At 42.4% G+C, this 25,993-nt stretch overlaps 4 protein-coding genes across 16 annotated transcripts; 2 read left to right on the forward strand and 2 right to left on the reverse strand.

The window, feature by feature from the left end:
* Window positions 1-472: 472 nt before the first annotated feature.
* On the reverse strand, window positions 473-4,279 carry LOC118384747 (guanine nucleotide-binding protein G(I)/G(S)/G(O) subunit gamma-5-like). The gene is made up of 3 exons (XM_035771487.2): window positions 4,084-4,279; window positions 2,639-2,765; window positions 473-2,289 (listed from the first exon to the last, which is right to left on the reverse strand). The coding sequence occupies exons 1-2, from the start codon at window positions 4,174-4,176 to the stop codon at window positions 2,640-2,642; spliced, it is 219 nt and encodes a 72-aa protein (XP_035627380.1). The 5' UTR covers window positions 4,177-4,279; the 3' UTR covers window positions 473-2,289; window position 2,639.
* Window positions 4,280-5,085: 806 nt separating this feature from the next.
* On the forward strand, window positions 5,086-9,915 carry LOC118384214 (ATP-dependent Clp protease proteolytic subunit, mitochondrial-like). The gene is made up of 7 exons (XM_052519342.1): window positions 5,086-5,218; window positions 6,105-6,206; window positions 6,401-6,472; window positions 6,918-7,014; window positions 7,551-7,738; window positions 7,972-8,077; window positions 9,408-9,915. The coding sequence occupies exons 1-7, from the start codon at window positions 5,207-5,209 to the stop codon at window positions 9,623-9,625; spliced, it is 795 nt and encodes a 264-aa protein (XP_052375302.1). The 5' UTR covers window positions 5,086-5,206; the 3' UTR covers window positions 9,626-9,915.
* A 2,136-nt stretch (window positions 9,916-12,051) lies between these two features.
* Window positions 12,052-18,507, reverse strand: LOC118384738 (aldehyde dehydrogenase family 3 member B1). 2 transcript variants are annotated; one of them, XM_035771486.2, is made up of 10 exons: window positions 18,066-18,507; window positions 17,108-17,271; window positions 16,819-16,932; window positions 16,546-16,666; window positions 16,240-16,325; window positions 15,996-16,077; window positions 15,412-15,804; window positions 15,038-15,204; window positions 14,765-14,864; window positions 12,052-14,661 (listed from the first exon to the last, which is right to left on the reverse strand). In XM_035771486.2, exons 2-10 carry the CDS (start codon window positions 17,267-17,269, stop codon window positions 14,462-14,464), a joined length of 1,425 nt encoding a protein of 474 aa, XP_035627379.2. In that variant the 5' UTR covers window positions 17,270-17,271; window positions 18,066-18,507; the 3' UTR covers window positions 12,052-14,461. The 2 variants fall into 2 exon arrangements, with proteins under 2 accessions (XP_035627379.2, XP_035627378.2); XM_035771485.2 differs by having other exon boundaries at window positions 18,167-18,506.
* Window positions 17,635-25,282, forward strand: LOC118384744 (Golgi-associated RAB2B interactor protein 3-like). Of its 12 annotated transcripts, XR_008136768.1 has the most exons (5): window positions 17,635-17,773; window positions 21,431-21,506; window positions 22,170-22,240; window positions 22,386-22,623; window positions 23,550-24,231. XR_008136768.1 is itself a non-coding variant. In XM_052519348.1 (3 exons), the coding sequence occupies exon 3, from the start codon at window positions 24,361-24,363 to the stop codon at window positions 25,027-25,029; it is 669 nt and encodes a 222-aa protein (XP_052375308.1). In that variant the 5' UTR covers window positions 17,635-17,773; window positions 21,431-22,623; window positions 23,550-24,360; the 3' UTR covers window positions 25,030-25,199. The 12 variants fall into 12 exon arrangements, 3 of the variants coding, with proteins under 3 accessions (XP_052375308.1, XP_052375310.1, XP_052375309.1); XR_008136766.1 differs by adding an exon at window positions 21,266-21,311 and having other exon boundaries at window positions 21,431-22,623; XR_008136765.1 differs by lacking the exon at window positions 17,635-17,773 and having other exon boundaries at window positions 19,101-21,506.
* The last annotated feature ends 711 nt before the right edge of the window (window positions 25,283-25,993 follow it).

A 25,993-nucleotide genomic window follows, 5' to 3' on the forward strand; every position in this document is an offset into this window, starting at 1 on the left:
TTTGAATTAAATACAAATGTCAGACTGTCAGCCAGGCTGCGTTTCGTATCCTGGTCTGTTAAATCTGTGTGAATAATATTGGTTCTGCTGTGTAACATGTCATGCAGCAAGTACCAAAACCTATAACTTTGGGCAGTGGCTAAATACAGTTTATCTGGCAGACTATTGGCAAATATGCACTGGTATTGCTTGAGCAGCATTCTACGTGACAGGGATGAGCAAGTCTGGTCCACGGGGGCCCGAGTGCACGTCTGTTGTCTTTTGTTCTCTCCAAATCAGCATCTGATTTATAAACCAGGTATGGCATCAGTGGATTAATTAAGTGTCAGGCGAAAGAGAAAAGCAGCAGACACTCAGGTCCCTGCAGGACAGGAGTTGCCTACCCCTGATACTCTTGTGTGTTCTGGCCAGTCAGCTTAAGGGGGCCCACTCTTAACAAACTTCTTGATAAAACATGAGACTCAAGGAGATGTTGAAGGTGAAATTATACATTTTATTAAATTATTCAGTCAATGCATATCACGGTACCATTCTAAGACAAATACACACAAAATAAACGTTAAGGCACAACAGGATGACAGTGTTTTCCACATGTATGAATCCATCCACCAGAGCATTTCAGTGACTAATATTTGTAAAAAGAGGTGCTCTGCTTTCCCCATGCATTATGGACACTGTAATCCTCAAAGGTTCTCTGTTCACTTTATTATAACGTCAGAGGAATTCAGAGCTCAGTCTCTGTCACCATAGTGAAAAGAGCTTGCGTTCCTCCATCTCCTTTCCTGCATGGCCACTGATTTGAAAGGACTTGGTAGGCAAGACTAATAGTACTGTGAAAATCTATGTAGGCCTAGTCCTTTCACCTATCAGTGGTCAAGTCTGAGGACATTATTGAAGACATGTTTCTGGGTATTGGAACATGTTGAAGGGCTGTTCTCAGGTTTTTAGCAATACTTCATGTTGTAATAAGAACACAGTAAACATTACTCATTCTCTTGTGTTGTTTTTCAACTTCTTCAGGTCCTCTTTAAGTGTTTCTGATTAATCAAGTGGGAAAGTAAATGCAGATTTAGGCCTCAACAGGTCTCGTGCTAAAACCGGGGCATTTAAATTACCAGAGGTTTGGCACATACTAAGGCACATTAGTTTGAAGCAGTACGCAAAGAGTAAAAGGTAAAAGGGGTGGGGAACCCGAAAAATGACTTTAAACCATTTAGAATGTGTCCTTACTTGAACTTAGATCCACCAATGGAGTAGCAGTCTCTTTCCACTGAGTGTCCTGAGATCAGGCTTATTTATAATGATGATACACAGCAATTATACTTATCTATAGTGTCAGTACAGTAATCCTAATATTCTTGTTATGATCCTTCATATCATTATTCTGATGTTGACTGAGCAACACCACAAAACCAGCATTGAAACAGATCTGTTGCATGACCTGAGTTTGAGATCTCTATATGCCAACACCCATAAGAAACCTCTAACATCTGAGTCACTCTTTTCAAGACATAGTAACACCATTTTCTTTTGAATTCAATTTTGCATCACAGTGGTTTAACTGTCAACTGAGGATCTTAACAGTGTAGTCGAGTGTTTAACACATGAGAATGCGTGCAAAATTTCTGTCAAAAGACTAAATTCTCTTGAGAGGCTCATGGAGTCACCACACATTTAGAAGAGAATCATAAATTACACTTATCGAAATGCTTCACGATTTTATCTGAGAAAAATCACAGTGACAGTGTTAAGGCGAGTTTGTGTGCAACCAACTGAGCACCATTTTGAAAAACAAGCTCTGAGATCAAACTCGGGTGTAATATCTTGTAGTGTGTTGAACATAGCTTCACAACAATGATATGGTAGGCTATACTCATGTAATGGCACTGGGTCAACCACTTTAAAAGGCTCACCAACAACAATGTGTAAAACCTAATACGGTTCAATTTCACTTTGAGTAAAATAAAAGTAACAAAAGGTAGAGACTACAGGGAGAGTTGGGGTTGAGACTGCCATATTTCTACTTTGAGGAGTGCTTTCATTCTAATGATCTCAACACACAAAGGACTGCAAATGTTATCCTTATTGAGCTGTAGAACAGAACAGAACAGAACACATGTCAAAACTCACTCAGCATAGGGTTAATGCTTGTGATTGTGTTCTGGCCTTGAGGTCTTCAGTGACTGGACGTGGTGGGGAAGGGTGTAGGAGACGCCAGGGGCTTGGAATTGAAAGGCATCCTTGGGGAATGTTCAGACGTGTTTTACAAGCCTCCATCATCACCATCGCCTGCAGTGACAAAGCATAGAGTCCGATCAGATCATTGGCACAGGAGTTAGATGAGATATGGCTGCTATTGGTTACGCTCTCTTTGTAACAATCAAAGCCAGAAGGGTCAAAGGTTCGCAAACAGAGAGAGAAAAGGAGAGTGAGGAACAGGTAGAGGGAAGGTAGAGAAAGAAAGCAGGACAGAAAGAGACAGAGAGAGAGAGAGAGAGAGAGAGAGAGAGTGTGTGTGTGTCCATGCATGTGTGTGTGTGAGAGAAAGAGACAGAAGAGAGAGAAGAGAGAGATAGAGAGGGAGGGAGTTAGTTGAAGCCTATGAAGCCTACTCTACCACATCAGACTGTCATTTCACCTCAGAAGAGGGCGCAGGACTTGGGGGGTCTGAAGGGGTTGTCGCTGGAGGGCACCCCCATGAGGAGAGGGTCTTTATGGGCGTTCTGCAGGCAGAAGGTCTTCAGGTCCGCTGCTGCCTGGGACACCTGAGAGTGGAAACAGAGACATTGTCAGTTCCATTATACTTTAATTCTGTGTGATAAAGGCTACATAAGACTGCAGTAAAGATGACATATCAATGTCATAGGCATTCATGAGAATGAGTCATCATTGACAGTGACAGCGTTTTCTATAAAGAAGTTCCAAGTAAATTGAGCTCAATCCTGCTTTACTTAACTTCTACTTGTTTTAACTCAGCTTTTCATGAGAGACCTGGTCCACGCATCAATAAATATAGGGGCCAACACTTTCACTCTGCCACAAAACTCCTACTGATACTCAGTTTAATGAACCTAAAGTAATATGCTCCAAGCTCACACTGTGAGAGAAACTGAGCAATGATCAGCTATTTTCCTAAAGTCCCTACCTAGGACTTGACTCAGCAATAGCATAATGATCTGGTACTTTACTAGAGGGTTGTTTCATGGGTGAAGTCTATAACAGTTGTCATAACATTGTAATAACATTGTCCCCATTAACACAAGATGGCACTTTAGGACCAAGTCACAAATGGGTTATGCATTAAGTTTATTATTTATCTAGTTAGTTAATAATATGGTATAAACGTATTTCATAAGCTATAGATAAAAGCCTATATTTTCCCTGCATTCTCATATGCCCTTCAAAGCACAGTATGCTTGAGTGCTACAGGGTGGTTTAAGGTCTGCGGACTAATCTGGCTTTCTCCTCTAAAAGGAGTAATTTGGCCAACAATCGCACTACTGTCACAGCCACAATCAACAAAGGCCACCACTGTGCTGCAATATTCGCGGAAACTAGCCTACGAGCTGTTTGCTTTCTCCGGACAACACAGCCTACAGCAGGAAATCTTCATATTTCACATGATTAACTTAGAGCACAATTAACAGCAAATCGTTAACTTCTAAATATATAATAAATTCATCCATTCAAAACGGCGTTAAACTAGCTGAAGAGCTGAGGAGTAGCCTAGACTTGCCATAACACCTATGCATACAGCAATACTAGAACCGCATTATAATCTTACATTTTTCTTTCGGTAACATGACAGGTGATAGGCGGCGCTCGATTGAGCACGTCAATTTACGGGCTACTCCGTTAGTCTACGGGACAGCGCTGCAGTTAGTTACAATTCTGCAAACAGATGGCATATTTCCAGTGGAACAGCATTTTGTAACAAATAACGCGATGCTTCCCATAAAATAGTCAAACTTTACATAATATATAGCTTTTCAATAGATACCAAAGGGCCATGTTGACAAGTCAGCCAGTCACACCCAATGCAGAACAGTTTTTGATCAGTCTTTCTGAATGTAATTTCTTTACCTTGATCCTGCGAACACTCGCCTCTAGGCGAAGTTGTTTTACCACCTTCTGAGCGATAACTAAGTTGCTGCTGTTTGCGCTGTTATTTGACATGTCTGCGAGGTATGTCCAACGGCCAAGTGAAAGTGTCCGACTATCACTTGAAAGAACGAGATTTTCTGATGAGGCCGCTGCGACTCAAGTGCTCCCCCTCTCTCTGAAAAAACGCACCGCTTTTTTTTGCGCAATGTTCTCCCCACTGCTTTCAGAATGGCCCCTAATTAAAGATGGTTATCAGTAGAGGCACTTATGTGTACATGTAAAAAACAACAACAACAACAACAACAACAACAACAACAACAACATAATAATAATAGACCAGTCAGTTAAACAAATGAATGGGCTATTTTCTTAAAATTAAATGTTCATTTGGGTTTTATATTGTGTCGCCAATAATACACTGGTTTCTCGGCCTATACAGTAATAATATAATAATAATATATGCCATTTAGCAGACGCTTTTATCCAAAGCGACTTACAGTCATGTGTGCATACATTCTACGTATGGGTGGTCCCGGGAATCGAACCCACTACCCTGGCGTTGGTGAAGTAAATCAAAGGAAACGTATTTTATTAGAATGGTCTTGGCGCTCTTTTGTATAAAGATACTTTTTTCTAAACAACCCCATAACCACGAGGATATCATTAGCGAAATACAGTCTTGTCATGTGCTCCTTTTTTAAAATGTTTATTTATAGAGACCCCCATCTACAATGTCACGAGTTTTGGCTCTTCAACACACATTTCTGTATTTTAATAACATTTCATTTTAAACTTTAATCGTCACATTATTATTCAATAGTATAATTATTTAAATAACAAATAGGCTTTTGTATTTAAAAAATATTCGGTATCTGAAAACTATCAAGGCAACGATAAGCAATACTGTAGTATTATGTTAGTGGATTTTTCTTGCGCACGATTGCCATCTAGCGCCCACATATTCGTGGCTGTAAACACAAACTCGTCACATGACAGAGGAATATTGCTCAGCCACTTCAGGAACAGTTCGACGCTCAAATTAGAATTGTTTCCGGTTAAATTGGGGTCAAACAGAGGGGATTGCACATTACAAGACATCACAATGCTTATACGAGTAAGTATTGGAACTAAAGAGTGAAAACATATTTTGGAAATGCATAGTTTGTGTTGTAAACTATATAGATTACAATGTGCAAATGTTTATTAGCTGTCTCAGCGGTGCATTCTCGAATCAGATGAATAGTATGCAGCATGCACCTGCGAGGATTAAAGCTAGCTGGCTAGCCACACTTGTGTAACTTGACCAAAATTGTGTAGCTAACCTAACTCATTCCCATCTCCAGTTAGCTAAATTTAATTACTATTTTTTTAAGGAAACCACTCAACATTTCTCTAACAGTTAATGTGAAATCATGAGTAACTGTAGCAAGTGTGTGTAATGTTCAGAGTTGATGTAAGATCATAATACATTTGATAGCGTTGTCTTGAACACACTTCAAGGGGCCAGAGTTGTAAAAACATAACCATGCTATCTCTGAATGTAACTTTAACATATCATTATTTTAATAACCATGCTATCTCTGAATGTAACTTTAACATATCATTATTTTAATAACCATGCTATCTCTGAATGTAACTTTAACATATCATTATTTTAATAACCATGCTATCTCTGAATGTAACTAACATATCATTATTTTAATAACCATGCTATCTCTGAATGTAACTAACATATCATTATTTTAATAACCATGCTATCTCTGAATGTAACTTTAACATATCATTATTTTAATAACCATGCTATCTCTGAATGTAACTTTAACATATCATTATTTTAATAACCATGCTATCTCTGAATGTAACTTTAACATATCATTATTTTAATAACCATGCTATCTCTGAATGTAACTTTAACATATCATTATTGAAATAACCTGTCCAACACTTAGGTTGAGATCTTACAGACATGTTAACTCTTTCTCTCTATCCCCCTCTCTTAGAGGGTGTTACAATGTGGAGTGACAGCTTTAAAGTCATGCAGGACCATTCACCACAGTGCTCAATGGAGGAGTCCTCTCGTACCCATCGTTGTGGAGCAGACGGTAAGAATTGGAACCCCAACAGAGTTCTATGTAGGACTGCAACATTTCTATGCAACTTGATTCACTCTTGTTTTGGAACGGTTTAGTTAGTGGTTTTTGCTAAGTTCCTGGTCCTTGCTATTCTAGCTGCTTTCCAATGTTCAAAGATCTTTCTTCCCCTCATTCCTTTTCCTTGTCTTTCTCTTCTTTCTTAGGGTCGAGGAGAGCGTGCGTATGACATCTACTCTCGTCTTCTGAGGGAGAGGATCATCTGTGTAATGGGGCCAGTAAGTCTAGCTGTGTGTCACTGTCGGTGTAATAGGGCCAGTAAGTCTGTGTGTGTAGTAGTTTGGGATTCAAAACCTACACCAGGAGACATTGGGTATGTTTACATGCACACTAATAATTCGATATGAAACTGATTATGGCAGTAAAGGTTGCTAGATGGAATTCCCGAGCTGACAAGGTAAAAATCTGTTGTTCTGCCCTTGAACAAGGCAGTTATCCCACTGTTCCTAGGCTGTCATAGTAAATAAGAATTTGTTATTAAGACTTGCCTAGTTAAATAAAAGGTAAGAAAATAAATCAAATGTATACAACTTACTCTGCTTATAGGCGCAAGGTCATAATCGAAGTAAGCCCACACCGATTCAAACATTGGATTTCCGAGTCTGCTGTTGCAGTTAAGATTCATTTGTTAATCTCTCTCCTCTCCCCCTGCCTTTTTTTCAGATAGATGACTCTGTGGCCAGTCTGGTTATTGCTCAACTACTCTTTCTGCAGTCAGAGAGCAACAACAAACCCATCCACATGTACATCAACAGTCCTGGTAAGAGAATAGGGGAGGAGAATAGAGGGGGACCTCCCACAAAGAGGAACAGATGGTGGTGCAGGGGATGGTTGGTGGAATAGGGATGGTTACTTTAAAAAGCATGTTTCTTGGAGGGGAAAGAGACAGAGAACACAAGTGACAGGTGGATCAGATGACAGTAATGGGAGATAAAGGGTGCAGTCAGAAACTCCTTTTACCTTGACTTCAAATGAACTTCATTAGGTTAACGTTAAAGCTGAGATCCATGATGGGCGCAACAGCCCCAGGAGCATGTATTATTGTTTTGAGGAAATGAGCATCCAGCATTGTGGTAAAAAATAAAATCATACATACTTGGTTCTAATGATGTCAGATGGAAAAATGTCTTTGTTTGAAGTAAGTCTTTGTTGTAATATTGCAAATGGACATGGCAGGTTCACCGCTATGGATTCCAGCTTTATGGAGAGATAGAAAAGTCTGGGAGAAGAGGAACATCGATGAACTAAAGCCAACTAACCATTAATCCTGGTTCACTATGATGTTCCTCTCCCCAGGCGGTGTTGTGACGGCAGGCCTAGCCATCTACGACACCATGCAGTACATCCTCAACCCAATCTCCACGTGGTGTGTGGGCCAGGCGGCCAGCATGGGCAGTCTTCTCCTAGCTTCGGGCACGGCCGGCATGAGGCACTCCCTGCCCAACGCCCGCATCATGGTGCACCAGCCCTCCGGAGGAGCCAGGGTAAGGATGGAAGGGGGAATGCGACTAGGGAGGCAGCAGGAATAGCTGGGGGGGACAGGTTGAAGTCTGGCAGGTAAGGGGGGTTAGAGAACCTGGTACAGATGTTGGTTGGTTGAGCTTGTGTTGCCATCAAAAGCCAGACCTGTGATTGGGCATGTAAATATGAGTTAAGTATTTTGACACCTCAGTTGCCTTTACATAACATCTGTCTTCTCTCTCCTGTGTGTTATTAGGGTCAGGCTACAGACATCGCCATTCAGGCTGAGGAGATCATGAAGATAAAGAAACAGATCAATCAACTCTACGCTAAACACACTGGCCAGCTGTTGACACATATAGGTAAGTAGCTAAGGCATCCAGTTCAGTAGTCTGGCTCAGAGGGAAAAGCCTTGAGTAAGCATACAAAAGTTCAAACAATGAAGACAGACCTGGGTTCAAATACATGTGTCATTATTTATTCGTTATTAATATACTTGTGTATTTTCAAATAATGTGGCCAAATCAGCTACTTCTATTTGAAAGTATTTTCTTATGACTTCCTATAAATAGCTAAAACAAATTTCATATACTTATATCAATGGAGTGGCTGCATGGCCGAATTCTCTGGATGCCTCTTTTCGATAGCTAAACAACCGAACCTTCTGTGAATGTGTGGGATTCTCTACTTTACAAACAAGCCCATTGTCAAACTCTGGTTACTGTCTACATGTGCAGAACTTTCAGCTGCACAGAGGTGGAACAGGAAATTCTGACTAATTTCAATCATGTGCTGTATCAAATCGTGTGGCGTTGCACGATCATTGAGAAGCTAATGTTGTTTTGCCCCACAATGCAATGTGTAGACTGCATCCTGCCCCAAAATCAATTTTTGTTTGTCACATGTGCCAAACACAACAGGTAAACCTTAACACTTTTTTTTCTTAATCAACAATGCTTTAAGAAGTTATGTACATTAAATAAAAAAAATAAACAGCAGCAGTGAAATAACAATAGCGAGGCTACATACAGGGGGTACCGGTACAGAGTCAGTGTTTGTACCATTTCAATATCCTTATTTACAACAGACAGAGAAAGTTATAGCCTACATCCTAAATTAGCCAACTATTTAATTTTTTTTTTTTTTTTTTTGGGGGGGGGGGTGTTTAAGTCGCTGCAGGGTTTTTATTTCAGCTGCTCATAAAGATGAGGCAGAGACTAACACAATATGCGCAGAATTTGATTTGGTTGTTTAGCTCTGGGCAAAAGGCATCCAGGGGGGCGGGACGGTTTGATTAAATCGTTTAGTCTTATTTCAAATTTCCGTAGGACCACACAGACTTGGGTTCAAATGCATGAAATTATACTTGTCTTGTGTTTTCTAATACACTTAAGTACTGGCACGTATTTCCAAACACATCCCAATATGCAACAGTAAAATTCCAATAAAAATACTTGAAAATGTCTTTATTGTCTGATGGACAATGTACCATAGCCTCTGAGTCCCATATGAATTAGTGACTCCTAACTAAATTCAAGCACTATTTCAAGGTTAAGTGATTTGATGATTGAGTCCTTCCTCACTCAAAGCACTTTGTAAGAGTGAACTCCCCTCAGCCACCACCAATGTGTTGCACATTTTCACCAAAACTCGTAACCATACAATTATTCCCTTCTGTTTTCTTTCTCCCAGAGAGTGTGATGGAGAGAGATCGTTACATGAGCCCCATTGAGGCACAGGACTTTGGGATTATCGACCGAGTGCTGGTGCATCCTCCCCAGGCGGGCCAGGATGACCCAGAGCTGGTCCAGAAGGAGCCCCCTACCGCCATCTGCCCCTCGCCAGCCTCCACCACCGAGCAGAGCCCCCCCGGGACCAACCCCCCCTACTCACACAAACCCGAACCCTGACCTCAGACTACCAGGAAGCAGTCCCACACCCAATCACAAGCCATCCTCTATCTTCTACCGACACTTCTGTAGATCGGAATGGATTGGACAGGTGCAAGCATATGCTGATGTCCCGTAAATCCAAATGTATTGGAGTGGATACTAATATGCGAGAAGTTACAGCGTAGCCTACCAGAGGGCAAAGTGGAGCTATTACTATATTGCTTATACCTGTCCAATCCTTCAATTTACAGAAGTTCTCTGGGTGGATAGGGGTCGGTTTGGAACAAAGGACCTGCATTGTATACCTCTATGCTCTATACATTTTCTTTGAGTCACACACCCAACCTGGGCCTGTACTCATAAAGCATCTAAGAGTAGGAGTGTTGATCTAGGATCAGTTCCTCCTGTCCATGCAATCTTATTCATTGTGACAGACAAGGCAAAACAGATTCTAGATCAGCACTCCTACTCTTAACGCTTTGTGAATACAGGCTGTGATGTAAAAACAAATTATAATTGTATCAACGCGTGTTTCGAGTCTGTAAAGTGTTTTGATTGCCTCGGTGATGAAATCAACTGAGCAGTTTTCTTTTGCAATATATAGAAGTCGGAAGTTTACATAGACCTTAGCTCAATACATTTAAACTCAGTTTTTCACAATTCCTGGCATTTAATCCTAGTAAAAATTCCCTGTTTTAGGTCTGTTAGGATCACCACTTTATTTTAAGAATGTGAAATGTCAGAATAATAATGATTTTTTTCAGCTTTTATTTCTTTCATCACATTCCCAGTGGGTCAGAAGTGAACATAATTAGTATTTGGTAGCATTGCCTTTTAAATTGTTTATCTTGGGTCAAATGTTTTGGGTAGCCTTCCACAAGCTTCCCACAATAAGTTTGGTGAATTTTGGCCCATTCCTCCTGACAGAGCTGGTGTAACTGAGTCAGGTTTGTAGGCCTCCTTGCTCGCACATGCTTTTTCAGTTCTGCCCACAAATCTTCTATGGGATTGACATCAGGGCTTTGATGGCCACTCCAATACCTTGACTTTGTTGTCCTTAAGCCATTTTGCCACAACTTTGGATGTATGCTTGGGGTCATTGTCCATTTGGAAGACAAATTTGCGACTACGCTTAAACTTCCTGACTGACGTCTTGATGTTGCTTCAATATATCCACATAATTTTCCTTCCTCATGACGCCATCAATTTTGTTTAGTGCCCCAGTCCTTCCTGCAGAAAAGCACCCCCACGCTTGGGATGGTGTTCTTCGGCTTGCAAGCTTCCCCCTTTTTCCTCCATACGTAGCGATGGTCATTATGGCCAAGCAGTTCTATATTTGTATCAGGCCAGAGGACATTTCTCCAAAAAGTACGATATCTGTCCCCATGTGCAGTTGCGAACCTTAGTCTGGCTTTTTTATGGCCATTTTGGAGCAGTGGCTTCTTCCTTGCGGAGTGGTCTTTCAGGTGAATATACATTTGTACCCGTTTCCTCCAGCATCTTCACAAGGTCTTTTGCTCTTCTGGGATTGATTTGCACTTTTCGCACCAAAGTACGTTCATCTCTAGGAGACAGAACGAGTCTCCGTCCTGAGCGGTATGACGGCTGCGTGGTCCCACTGTGTTTATAATTACATACTGTTTGTACAGATGAACGTGGTACCTTCAGCCATTTGGAAATTGATCCCAAGGATGAACCAGACTTGTGGAAGTCTACAAATGTTTGAGGTTTTAGCTGATTTCTTTTGATTTTCCCATGCTGTCAAAGAGGCACTGAGTTTGGAGGTAGGCCTTGAAATACAGCCACAGGTCCACCTCCAATTGACTCAAATGAAGTCAATTAGTCTATCAGAAGCTTCTAAAGCCATGACATTTTCAGGTATTATCCAAACTGTTTAAAGGCACAGTCAACTTAGTGTATGTAAACTTCTGACCCACTGGAATTGTGGTACAGTGAAGTAAAATAATCTGTCTAAACAACTTTTTGGAAAAATGACTCGTGTCATGCAAAGTAGATGTCCTAACAGACTTGGCAAAACCATAGTTTGTTAACAAGAAATTTGTGGAGTGGCTGAACACTTGTTTTAATGACTCCAACCTAAGTGTATGTAAACTTCCAACTTAAACTGTACATGCAACTTGTGTAAGCCTAGAGTGCTTCACTCTGTCGGTTCAGATTCTATGATACGACTTGGGGGATTTTGGAGATGAAGCCCGTCTTGTAAGAGTAAGTTTTAATCAAGTCATGATGGAAATTGAAAATGTTTAAAGAGTGGGATTTTGTCTCAATGATATTGAAAAGTTTGTCAGTCACCTTACCTGCAAAAAGTAATTGAGTAAAGCACTAATGATGCAATGACTTGCATAGAAAAGCAACATGCTGGGATGAGGGAGAATGGGGTATAACAGTACAATTAACACTTAAAGTATAAGCCAACAAATATATGTAAAGTAAGGTTTTATTAGTTAATGTCTTCTGAACAAAACTTTTAAAATAAAAAAACACCCACCACCTAATGTCACACAGCGTCTAACAAAACCCAGTAAAATTGTTACATAAGACCATTCTGTGAACTATACTAACCCCATGGTAAACAATGGGGGTATTGTGCAACAGTGCTAAAAACCCTTTACCTCTCCAGACCCTGGTAGCCAGTGCATTTCAAAATCTGGGGAAACATTTCAATATAGTGGCTTCCACTCATCTATTCTGATCTGATGGGTCAAAGCAAGACAAGTGGAAGAAACAGTTTTAGACCATTGTGATGTAGCAGTGAACACACAGAACTGAAACCACACCCTGGGTGGATTGCAATAGCGGCTCTCCTTCCCATCAGCTGCAAAGATTTGAAAGAACAGGACAGGTGAAAGCCATTGGCATCTACCACATTACTTTCACCTTGCCAGTTTGTGGTAAAGGAGAGATAAGGGAAGGAAGCCAAATCAAGACTATTGAGATGCAGCCCGTGTCCCTCCCTTGAATAACCTGGTTCAACCAGAACCACAGGTAGCACCTCTTTCCCCTTTTCTCACAGCTCTTTTCTGCTGACTCAATAGCCCTATACAAGTACAGCCTTTTCAAGTACTCAAACCAAACAGGCCCACTGAAACAGTTAATGGAGAGGACACACTGCAGCACACAAGCCAAGCAATCCACAGGTTGTGTTAGGAAAAAGGAGTAAGCCTATACAACAACTCAGTCACTTCCATTTCAAAATCTGGGGTTTGTAAGTTGGCCTGCTGGCTGTTTAGAAGCAGTAAGTTAACATGCTCTGCTGCCGCTCCTTCCTCCTTAACATGGAGGGGGAAACATTGTGTTGTACACTAAAGATATGGTGGGCATGTTCAAACTATGCATTCCATGCCTCAAGTGCAATTTCAATGTTCTTTTTTCAGGAGGGGTGTTAAGGCTAACATGCAGCTGTCATGTTGTACACAGAAAACATGATCGACATGTTTGTGCAAACTTGTGGTCTGTTGTAACAGTACATCAAACACAAGGAAGATGTCCACCAGAGCGGTTTCCAGAAAATATAATGTTAATCTATTTACCATATGTCATTTTAGAGAATTTGGTAGTACATTCAACCGCAGTGTAACCAGCCCAGGACCAGTCAGCTGATAAACTGCAGAGTATTTGTCAATAATAAAGCCCTTTTGTGGGGAAATACTCATTCTGATGGGCTGGGCCTGGCTCCCAAGTGGGTGGGCATATGCCCTCCAGTCATGTGAAATCCATAGATTAAGGTTTAAGGAATTTCTCAGTTGACTGATTTCCTTATATGAACTGTAAATCAGTAAAATTGTTTAAATTGTTGCATTTATATTTTTGTTCAGTATAGTAGGCAGTAGTTGACAAACAATATGAGGCAATAGCACACGGTCACCACAGAACGAACTCGCCCATTGTCAGACTGAGGTTACCAGTCCGGATTCACACGCTCGGCTGCCTAGAGGTGGAACCGCTACTCATGCTGTACTTGCATGATAATTGAAAAGCAAAATAGCAGTTAGTAGGGCCTGTGTGTGGAAAACGCAGAGAGTTCGTATGCAAAACTCAAGTGGGGAGTTGCATTAACAATATTTTGGGGAATGTTCAATCAAATTGCAGCAGTTTTAATTTTATTTCAGCTGTTCAGAAACATAAGGCAGAGATAGGAATCATAGTATCATAGTTCAGAAGAGGGTGAGTAAAGAGAAACGTAAAGGAAGGAGAGTGTGAGCAGTTATGTAGTGTGCGTAAAATAACATGTGCAGAACGTGATCTGGATTCTTAGTGGACAGGGCAGGCAATGTATACACAGCCAAGGCCACCCAAAAAAAGAAGGCAAGTGTACTAGGCAGTGCGTACAGCACTGCTCCACATGGAGTTGGTAGTTCATTTGAATATCCAAGTGTTTGTGCATTTCATTGGCTGATCTGGCATGTCAGCTTTTTGTTCTACCAGTATACACCCAACCACTGTTTCCAATCAGGCAAAGCAGGGAACAGAGAAACCCTGGTTTTTTAACATCCTTAATTATATTTTTTGAATTTTAGGTAAATTATTTAATAGAAATCTGGAACACTGGACAGACTTTAAAGGCCCAGTGCAGTCATTTTTTTTTTTTTCTTCTGTGTTTTATACATTTCCACACTATGTTGGAGGAATAATACTGTGAACAATGACAATACCCTTTTAGTGAAAGAGCAGTTTAAAAAGACCGCCTGAAATTTCAGCCCGTTTAGGTGGGAAGGTGGGACTTAATTGTTACCCCAAAATGATTTGACATTGAGATAAAAACAGCTGCATTGGACCTTTAAGAAAAGCCCATCGGCTTTGGAAGTACAGTCAGGCACGCACCGGGTGCCACTCTCACATGACTGAGCAGCCTCCCCAGCTGTTCTTCTTGAAGGTGGTGGCCCAGCGCAACCAGCCCAGGTTGTAGTCGCTGTAGGGCGGGTAGCGCAGGACGTTGACCCTCTCCAGCAACCAGCTCCGGTTCATACAACCCCGCCTGTGGCTGAATGTCTCAAAGCCCCAGCGGCCGTGGTAGCTACCCATCCCACTGGCACCTGGAGGGTAGAGGAAGATGCCACGGCACCATGATCAGATCCATGTCTAGTGCTTTTCTTCTGATAATGACTACTTTATTTATGTTGTCAGACACACACTTACCTACTCCCCCAAAGGGCAGGCCTGGCAAGGCCATGTGTACTATACCATCATTGCCGCAGAAACCACCACTACTGGTGTTGTTCAACACTGTGGTCACTACCTGACAGCAAGAGGGGAGGAATGTGCATTTATTCCATAAGAGTGAAGCCACAGGCAGCCATAGAACTAGATAACTTTGAACTATAGCTGTGTGGAGGACACCACCATGACTATAACAAGAATCTAGATATGAGAAGAAACATCTATGTGCTGTAATGTAGGTCATGGTCTTACCGAGGTCTCGTCAGAGAAGACATAGAGGGCCAGGGGTTTCTCTTGCCGGTTGATGTAGTCTATGCCCTCCTCCAGAGACTCTATGGTTAGGATGGGCAGGATGGGGCCAAAGATCTCCTCCTGCATTAGAGCATCAGACTCCTGCACGTCCACCAACACTGTGGGAGCTAGAAACACCACTTGATCAGCAAGAATTTGCTTCTATATGCCTGATTAGTTATTCATATTTGAAATTAAAGCCACTTTAACAGCAAGGCTACCACCTCAACATATTTCAACTTGCATTCACACCCACAAGGTGGCAGCAGTATACAGACCAAACTCAACATCACTGCCTGCATCTCATCGTCCTTTCCTGTACCCCCAAAACTCACCAATATACCTGTCCTCCTCGCGGCTCCCCCCTCCGATCACCACCTTCCCCTTGGACTTCTCCAGCATGTCCATCAGGCGTCTCCAGTGGCGTGGGGTGACTATGCGCCCCATGTCCAGGCTCGCTCCGGGGTCCGGCCCGTAGAAGGTCCGCAGGGTCTCCCGGAGAGCGGGCAGTAGGGCGTCCCGGGTCTGGGCTGTGCAGAGGACGTAGTCGGGTGCCACACAGCTCTGGCCAGTGTTGAAGAACTTGGACCAGCACAGGCGCTTGGCGGCCTTCTGGATGTCGATATGGCCGTAGATGAAGCAGGGGCTCTTGCCACCCAGCTCCAGGGTGACGGGGGTCAGGTGAGGTGCTGCTGCTAGCAGGATGGAACGGGCCACCCCCTGGGAACCTGGGGAGGAGATGGGGAAGGGAAAGGAAGAGGAGAAGGAAAGGGTATGCAAGAGTGTGCGATAGAGGTGATATGGCAGAGGTGAGTTAAGGGGCATAAGGCCAACATTTTTAAACACAAAAACATACTAAAAAGAGGGATTGAGCTAATACATATTATTGGTCTAAGGAGTCCTCTCTGTTAGACTTTACCTGTGTAGAAGATGTGATCAAATTTATTCTTCAGCAATGACTTGGTGTCCTCTGCTCCACCACATAGTACTGCATAGCAGTCCTACAATAGTCAGATGGCAAAACTCAAAACATTAAAAACAAACAATAAGTGGGCAGGTATAGAGCAAATATGGCACTGTTGGCCTTCATTCCATTGATGATCCACAACAGGTAACAGAAGCAGGGGGAAATTAAAGCACATAGGTGTGTGTGTGTGTACTACCTGAGACAGGTATTTGGGGATGAGTTCTGCCAGGAGTTGCTCGGTGGCCTGACAGATCTCTGACGGCTTCAGAATGGCACAGTTTCCTGGTTCACGACATCATGGAATAAATATGTAATCGTCACAAAATCAAACCTAATCAATAATGAAGTGCTAACAGAGTCAGCATTCACTTTACACATACATTACTGATAAGGCAACATTGGTGGATGTAAAATGCTTTGAACTACTGTAAAAACGCTACAAAATCCAATCCATTACTATTAACAAAGCCTCTAGGTATACAAATGCATGACAGATGTGTACCTGCAGCAATTGCAGCAACCAAAGGTAAGAGAATAAGATGTAGAGGGTAGTTCCACGCCCCGATGATTAAAACTACCCCCAAGGGTTCCCTGCGTATGAAACAGTCATCCATCCTAGTGGCCTAAAACAGGATGGAGAGAGGAAAGTAGATGGTTGGACAATTATTATATAAGTCATTAAAAAAATATTCCAATTGTGTGTGTTTACATGTTGAGCCATAGTAAAAGGTGGTAGAGTCAAACAGTCGACAGTGAATGTTGATGGAATCTTTACCAGATTCTTGCCAATGTTGTATTCCGGCTGCATCCAGGTCCTGAGGTTTTCCATGGCGAAGTACAGGTCATTCAGGGTTATCTGAATCTCTGACAGGACCGACTCAAACTTGGGCTGAGGGGGGAGAGAGAGGGGAGAAGGTGAAATGATCGAGGGAGAGAGGGAACAGGACAACGGAAGATCTATGGTGAAGAAAAAGGGACAGAGAAAGAGGATGAGGCGGAGAGAGAGAGGCAGAGGATATGCAGAGTGTACAGCAGTCTGTGCGTGTCTGAGTGTATGCTAGTACCTTATGGAGGTCCTTGTGGAGAGCATCTTGTATCAGCTGCTCGTTTTCTTCAACCAGGGAGAGAAGGTTCTGGAGCTGGGTCATACGGAACTGCTCTGGAAAGGTCACGCCTGAGCGGAACGTAGCCCTCAACCTGTCAATCACCTCGCTCTGGCTGGCCATCTCTGTCCACGCAACAGACAGACACACAAAGTGAGTTAGCGGATAATGTCACCTGGTAAAATAGGATTGAGACACCACACAACCAAAATAACCAGTGATGAGAGAAGAGCCTGGCTATTGGACATGCACTTTGCCAATAGCAATATAGAGTTGTAAATTCCAGATATCAATGGCTGCTGGTCTTGGCCATTGTCTGACTAAACTTCAGTAGTCTTTTAAAAACGCCCACATGAAGTAACCTTGAGCACTGTTTTATATTTTCAGTCAAGATACGTTTGTTGCGCATTGAGAACACATGATGAATCCAGGGGTGTATTCATTATATTTTAACAGAAACCTTTTAGCGTTTAAGAACGGAACGGACCTAGAAAAATGTGTCCAATTGAAATTCTCGTTTTCGTTTCGTAGGTGTAATGAATAGGCCTACACCCAGGGCACGGTTTCATCGTTAGAACCACCTGGCTCAGGTCAAGTGTAGAAAACGCAAAAAGGCAGGCTAAGAAGGTAAGATGACCAAATATACGGTCCGTTATATGGGCTATAAAAAGGTGGAAATTAAGTCTTGCTGAAAGTTATTCACGGTTGATTGCTCACATTTGAATGAACGCGGTAAAACCTTAATTATGTGAAAGCGTGGGCGGGATGTCAATAGTGACAGGCATGGACAGGCAACTTTAACGATTTAAACTAGAGTATCAAATTGTTACACATTAACAGTTTACGTCGGAAACCCTCTTTGTTAGGAAACTGTACAAGCTGCACTCTTTTCAGGATGGATGAAGTTGTGAAGTCCTACCTGAATTTTCCCGTAAATAGATGCTGCTGATGAATAAAAATGAACTGAAACCTAACAAAAAGTTATTCGGAATTTGAGGAAATTAAAAAGTTAAAGCGCACCTGATTCTGCCCAAAGGTAGCCTAAATGGTCGTATGTTGCCCTGTCGAGCCACTCTTTAGACCGGTCTCTGAATTCAGATCATTCACATTCCAATTTGCCGGTGGCTTTGACTTATGGGAACCCGAAGAAAGTGGCGCATTTCCGGGTGCTAGTGGTTTTCCTACCAACGCGGCGAGTTAATCTGGAAAGCAGAATAGACTTTTGGTAGAACTTGAAAAACAAGCCTGTAAACCTGTCTGGGGGCTAACGAGAAACATGAGTATCCATAGACTAAGGGCCCTTCAAATTAAACCCTGGATTTAAAGCCAGTTCCGCTGCTTTGTTTCTCATTCTATCCCATCTAATCAGGGAATGATTAAGATCTGGGACACCAGGTGGGATAAATTAATTATCAGGTAAAACAAAAAACAGCAGTAGGCTAATCCAGACCTCATTGGGTAATATTTGAATATCCCTGGTATCAAATCAAATCCCTGGAATCAAATTCAGGTTCAAGTGGGCAGACTGTTTTAGTTGCCATAGACTAGCCTACTGAATATAATGCATTGCATATATTTATGTTTAGACCATTATCTTGCAAGCAGTATTATTTAATTGTATGAATGGTAGATGTATACTCAAGAAAATATATAAATGTAACATGCAACAATTTCAAAGATTTTACTGAGTTACAGTTCATAGAAGGAAATAATTTAATCGAAATGAATTCATTAGACCCTAATCTATGGATTTCACACAACTGGGCAGGGGTGCAGCCATGGGTGGGCCTGGGAGGGCATAAGCCCACCCACTTGGGAGCCAGGCCGACCCACTGGGGAGCCAGGCCCAGCCAATCAGAATGAGTTTTTCCCCACAAAAGGGCTTTATTACAAACAGTTATACTCCTCAGCACCCCCTCTACCCCCTCCTCAGATGATCCAGCTGGCGAAGAAGCCAGATGTGGAGCTCATGGGCTGGCGTGGTTACACAAAGTCTGCGGTTGTCAGGCCGGTTGGATGTTCTGATAAGTTCTCAAAAATGAAGTTGGAGGTGTTGTAATGGTAGAGAAATTAACGTCCAATTCTCTGGCAACAGTTATGTTGGACATTCCTGCTCTGCATGCCAATTGCACACTCCCTCAACTTGAGATCTGTGACATTGTGTTGTGTGACAAAACTGTACATTTTAGAGTGTTCTTTTGCCCCCAGCACTAGGTCCACCTGTGTAACGATGATGCTGTTCAATCAGCTTCTTGATATGCCACACCTGTCAGGTGGATGGATTATCTTGGCAAAGGAGAAATGCTCACTAACAGGGATGGAAACAAACATGTTTGAGAAATAAGCTTGTTGTGTGTATCAAACATTTTTGGGATCTTTTATTTCAGGTCATGAAACACGTGACCAACACTTTACATGTTGAGTTTATATTTTTGTTCAGTAGTAGATATCTTGAAGTAAACACACACACCGGTCCTGCTCTCCTTTTCTCAGGTGTTTGTTTCTCTCTCACACCCCACCCCTCTCTCTTCCCCTCTGTGACCCTCACAGCTGTGTGGCACCACGCTTGGTGAACTCCAGTCTGTCACCTGGGTGTTTCAGGGTCCCAGTTTAGCATCTCTGATGATTCAGATAGACAGTTAAAGCAGTTAAGTAGCTCAGGGACTGTAGGGGCTGTTCCTATACACTTTCATGGTCTAATTCTCACTACCTTGTTTCAGCTGAGGAGAAACTGCTTTTTTTGCATAAGCCAGCTGGTGGCTGGTAACCACACAATGTTTCAACCACGTGAAGATGATTTTAATTTGATTTGACTAAATGGTGAGAAGGATCAAACAATGAGACAATTTAATCACAATTTAATTTATATTATAGACCTTGTTCACAGCAGTAGTACTTCAATTATTTAATATTGTCAGTCATTCACTGCCACTCATCACATATCATGGTTTGTGTTGGTAATATATATAACAAACTTTTCAAGAATTGCATAAAACAATGAGTTCTTAACTAAAATAACAAATTGCTCTTTGTGGTTTCTTATAGCTGTTCCGGGCACCTCCCCCTAAATACTTTAGTGTATCTTGCTTACTGAACTTGTTTATAGGGGAGAGAGTTTAAGAATGTGTTTTTATCAGGCATATCTATTAAAATGAGCATTGGGCACAGTAGTTCAAAGCTACCCAAGCATGACTTCTACCCAGGATGCACCTGCACTCTGGTAAAGGCATTTCCCTGATATTGCATCTTGATTAACCCTTAAAAGGACCAATATATCATTGTGAAAGTGCAGTAACACGTTTCAAAACAACACACAACAGTGATGTACTGCAGATGTGGGAGAAAATGTCAAATTATGATTTGAAAAAGTCATTGAGTGAAGTTTAGCCATGTATTGGTTTGACAGTTGCTGATCATTGGACATTGAAACAACAGGAACACATTTCAGGGTACAGTACTTCAGGATCTGAATTGTTCATTTTTTTAAATGAACTTGTTTTGTGTGTTGTTTAAAGAAATACATTTGTATGGTGTTTTCTGACTTTATTGAACAGAGAGAGAGAGAGGATGACAGTTATGAAAGATAGAGGTTGTGCCAAAGGGCAGTAGGCCAGAATCAAAACTATGCCTAAAACGTATGAGACAACATACCACAATTTCTTATTGTTGTGAGAAATATCAAAATGTAATATGATTTAATATCAATTATTTAATTAATCTTCTTAATACATGAAGAAAGGTTTGAATGAGAGACGTGAAAAAACAGTTGTGGCTGGAGCAGCAACTTACTTTACTGTATAAACATTACAGAAAATGTTTGCTGATTGACAGTGATCATTGATGTCTGGCTTTGTCTTAGAATTGATTTCCTTGAAACCCCTTTTAAATGCATGTGACAGGCAATCACCCAACCATGGTTGTCATGTTAGTTCTGTCTCCCAAGTCCTTCTGTGATGTTTCCTACCATGTGTGAATTGTCTTCCATCCTGAATTGCCTTGAAAGCCTGTCACATGCAAAAAAAGGGTTATCACCCAACCATGATTGTCATGTAAGTTCTGTCTCTCAAGTCCTTCTGTGATGTTTCCTACCATGTGTGAATTGTCTTCCATCCTGAAAAGATGACAGGCAAACTACACCTCCTCCTGGTCTTGCTGGGCCTCTGCAGTATGTACTCAATAATCTAGCAATTCATTGGAACAAGGTATTTTACATATAGATAATTATAACATCCATTGAGTAAACATATTAGTGATCTATTGTCTTCATTCTCTTTTCTCTATTAGGGATATATGGTCAGAGTCTGGAGGCCATTCCCTCCAGTCCAGGCCTGAAAAAGCCTGCAGAAACTCTGTCTCTCCTGTAAGGGATCTGGCTTTACCTTTAGTAGCTACAACATGGCCTGGATACGTCAACCTGCAGGAAGAGCACTTGAATAGATAGGCATTAATGCTAGTGAAACTACGTATGCAAAAAGAGTTGAAGGACAGATATAAGTCACCATAGATAATTCTAACAGCATGGTGTATCTGAAGCTGTCTGTTCTGAGAGCAGAGGACTCTGCTGTGTATTACTGTGCACAAGAGACACAGTGGTGTGAGTGGAGGATCTGTACAAAAAGCCCTCAGAGAATCTAACTGGCAGCAGAGTCAACAGAGGGCAGTAGAGCGTCAGTACAGCAGAGTCAACAGAGGGCAGTAGAGCATCAGTACAACATAGTCAACAGAGGGCAGAAGAGCATTAGTACAGCAGAGTCAAAAGAGGGCAGTAGCGCATCAGTACAGAAGAGTCAACAGAGGGCAGTAGAGCATCAGTACAACAGAGTCAACAGAGGGCAGTAGAGCATCAGTACAACAGAGTCAACAGAGGGCAGTAGAGCATCAGAACAACAGAGTAACATCTACTGAAGCATAATATTCCCCTAAGAGCCAAAACAACAGAACTACTTGTACATGTAAATCCAGATCCCTCAGAGTTCATATATACTTATGTTCTGCTGCTGACTTGTTGTCTTGTGTGGAGCAGCTGAGTTCATATTTCAACCTTCAGGATGATGGGAAAACACTACCTTCTGCTTCTCTCTCTCTGTCTGCCCTGTGAGTTCTGCTTGGTTTTACTCCTTATCAACTGTTCTTATGCTGAGCAAAGACTGAAGACAATTTTTCATTGTTTTCACTCAATATTCCACCCTCTCTCCTTTCTCCTCTCCCCCTGTTTCCTCTCTCTCCTTCTCTCCTTCAGGTTTAAATGGTCAAACTATGGAATCCATTCCCTCCAGTCCACTCTAGAAAAAGCCAGGAGAAACTCTCAACCTCTCTTTCAGAGGAACTGGGTACACCTTTACAAGCTCTGGTATGAACTGTATTCACCAACCTACAGGAAACCACTGGAATGGATGGGCTGGATCAACACCAATACTGGAGCAGCAGGCTATGCCAAAACCCTGGAGGGACGGATTGAACTGACCAAAGACAGCTCAGTGAGCATGACACATCTGAAACTGTCTGGTCTGAAGGCAGAGGACTCTGCTGTGTATTACTGTGCACGCTGGGCACAGTGATGTGAATGTGTGGTGGATCTGTACACCACCTCAGACATAGATAGAGACAGGATGTGGAACATGTACACACTCTTGTACTCCCCTGACACACTTCACTAACCCTCCTCTGTAAACAGCTGGGGTAAAAAAACCATATGCTTTAATATGAGATGTCCTTACCATAGAAACACTGTCTATGCTTCATGAATAGGGCCTTGAGTATTATTTTGAGGAGGGTTAGAAAAATAAGACAATAAACATGCACAGGTCATCATGTGTAGGAGTCATCTTTCACAATGACCAGGATTTTGCTAACACATCTAAATTAAATAAGCTGATGATAAGGACAGAGACGCCTTTTCCTATACGCAGACTGCGACCGCTAGGGGGCGCCCAACCAATTTAACAAAAAACAATTGGTAGGGCATCATCAGATTTCCACTTGTTATGTCAGTAACTCAATAAGCCCATGTCAGTTACCATTATTTTGATTGCTAGGTAAGGTAATCTAACCAGCTATCAGAACCAAATGACTGATTGTGTGCACAGGGCAAGAGCACATGGTCCCTGATCCCCAAGGTGACCCCATTGATTTTGTTAGTCACTATCATACAGATATCATATAAACATGTCATAAGTCATGGCAAGGGGGGGTGAACACCATATTTGGCTTAGGGTCCCAAGAGGGCTAGAGGCGACACTGCATAAGGGCCTAGACTGTCAATATCAGATGTGTTTGTGTAAAAGTCTTCACACCCAACACATTACATATTACATATGTTCACAACGCTTAATCAACAACCTCTGAATTGTAATAATGCATTGACAATGTACACAAAGTGGGTCGTTCTTGCTTTTTTTTTAAGGCCAAAGGGAATCGAGGAGGTGCGGCGAGGAGAAGGAACATGGACGGAAATGTGCTTGTATGAAATGAGACTCTCTCCGCAGGCACAAAATCTGCTCCAAATCTCTGTGGTGAATGATACATTGAGCTAACTAACTATCTGACATAGAACATCTGACTATGCAATCTATAGTAGTGCTGCTGTGGGTAGGTGGTGGTTTGATCTGCTATCTTTTGACAAACTAGATAGGTACTTTATTAATACTCTCTCAGTCTGGTCTCTGTGGGAAAAAAAGCCTAAATCCTCCATGATCACTGTAGCATAGGTAGTATCTGATGTTGATCACTTACAGTAGTATCCTACTGCAAGCATTGTAGAGGTTGTCACGTTCTGACCTTAGTTCCTTTGTTTTGTCTTTGTTTTAGTATGGTCAGGGCGTGAGTTGGGGTGGGCAGTCTATGTTCCTTTTTCTATAATTTGGGATTTCTGTGTTTGGCCTGGTATGGTTCTCAATCAGAGGTAGCTGTCAATCGTTGTCCCTGTTTGAGAACCATACTTAGGTAGCCTGGTATCACTTTTGAGTTGTGGGTGATTATTTTCTGTAGTGTATGTTCACCCTACAGAAATGTTTAGTTTATCGTGTTTGTTGTTTTGTTCGAGTATTCGTTTTCATTAAAAGGCATAATGAATACTTACCACGCTGCACCTTGGTCCTCCTCTCTTTCTTCCAACAACGAACGTTACAGAATCACCCACCACCAAAGGACCAAGCAGCGTGGTAACGGGCAGCAGCAGTGATCTCCAGACTCCTGGACATGGGAGGAGTTCCTGGATGGCAAGGGACCCTGGGTACAGCCAGGAGAGTATTGTCGCCCCAAGGCAGAGCTGGAGGCAGCGAAAGCCGAGAGGCGGTGGTATGAGGAGGCAGTGCGGTTGGAAGCCCGAGAGGCAGGCCCAAAAATGTATTGGGGCGGGCACACGGGGAGTGTGGCGAAGTCAGGTAGGAGACCTGCGCCAACTCCCCGTGCTTACCGTGGAGAGAGAGGGACCGGCCGCCCGTCTGTCAGGAGCTGCCAGAGCCGCCCGTCTGTCAGGAGCTGCCAGAGCCGCCCGTCAGTCAGGAGCTGCTAGAGCCATACGTCTGTCAGGAGCTGCCAGAGCCGCCCGTCTGTCAGGAGCTGCCAGAGCCGCCCGTCAGTCAGGAGCTGCTAGAGCCATACGTCTGTCAGGAGCTGCCAGAGCCGCCCGTCTGTCAGGAGCTGCCAGAGCCGCCCGTCAGTCAGGAGCTGCCGGAACCGCCCGTCACTACGGCGCTGCCGGAGTCGCCCTTCACTACGGCGCTGCTGCAGTCTCCCGCCTGTCCGGCGCTGCCGGAGTCTGCCAACTATTTGGGGCCCTCTGCAAGGGTCCCCAGTCCGAGGTCGGCTGCGAGGGTCGCCGCTCCGCACAAAAGGGGTGGGAAATGGACAAATGGGACCCAGAACTTACCAGGTTCAAGTGAGCCAGAAGTCTTTCTGATTGAGAGGGGGTCAAATACTTATTTCCCTCATGATAACGCAAATCAATTTATACAATTTTTGACATGCGTTTTTATGGATTTTTTTGTTGATATTCTGTCTCTCAATGTTCAAATAAACCTACCATTAAAATTACAGACGGATCATTTCTTTGTCAGTGGGCAAATGTACAAAATCAGCAGGGGATCAAATACTTTTTTCCCTCACTGTATGTTTAAGAAACTCTAGTGTTGAGAGTTGACCTCTCCTTAGAAAATCCCAGTAGGACCACTGAAGGAAGAGAGGGTCCCTATAGTTTATACTTAATGTCTAGGAAGCAGTTGATTGCGGAACAGAGTAAAGATGTTTCGATCTCCCATATTTTTGCTGAGATACATCCAGAGGAGAGTTTGATGAAGTTCGTGTGGGTTACCTTGACGAGACGGTGTTCTAATGAGGAAATGGCGTTCTCACACCACTTCTGGGCAGGATGATTGGCCCAGTGTATCTCAAATTGTCGTTCCAGTTTCTCTTCGACAAGTGATACTGAGGTTGGCTCATGATGGTAGTATGGCAGGACATCCTGCGGTCAACAAGACGTATGACCATATCTTATCTCATACCTCATCAATCTACACACAAAACCTCATATTGTCAAAGCAAAAAACAGTTTTTTGATATTTTATGCAAATGTATTTTAAAAAATGAACGGAAATATTACATTTACATAATTATTCAGACCCTTTACTCAGTACTTTGTTGAAGCACCTTTGGCAGTGATTACAGCCTCAAGTCTTCTAGGGTATTACGCTTAAAGCTTGGCACACCTGTATTTAGGGAGTTTATCTGCAGATCCTCTCAAGCTCTGTCAAGCTCAATTTGGAGTCTCATAGCAAAAGGTCTGAATACCTATGTAAATAAGATAGTTTTTTATTTTAATTTGATTACTTTTGCAAAAAAAAATGAAAA

This window comes from Oncorhynchus keta, chromosome 5 (genome assembly GCF_023373465.1).
Source record: "Oncorhynchus keta strain PuntledgeMale-10-30-2019 chromosome 5, Oket_V2, whole genome shotgun sequence".
Lineage (NCBI taxonomy): Eukaryota > Metazoa > Chordata > Actinopteri > Salmoniformes > Salmonidae > Oncorhynchus > Oncorhynchus keta.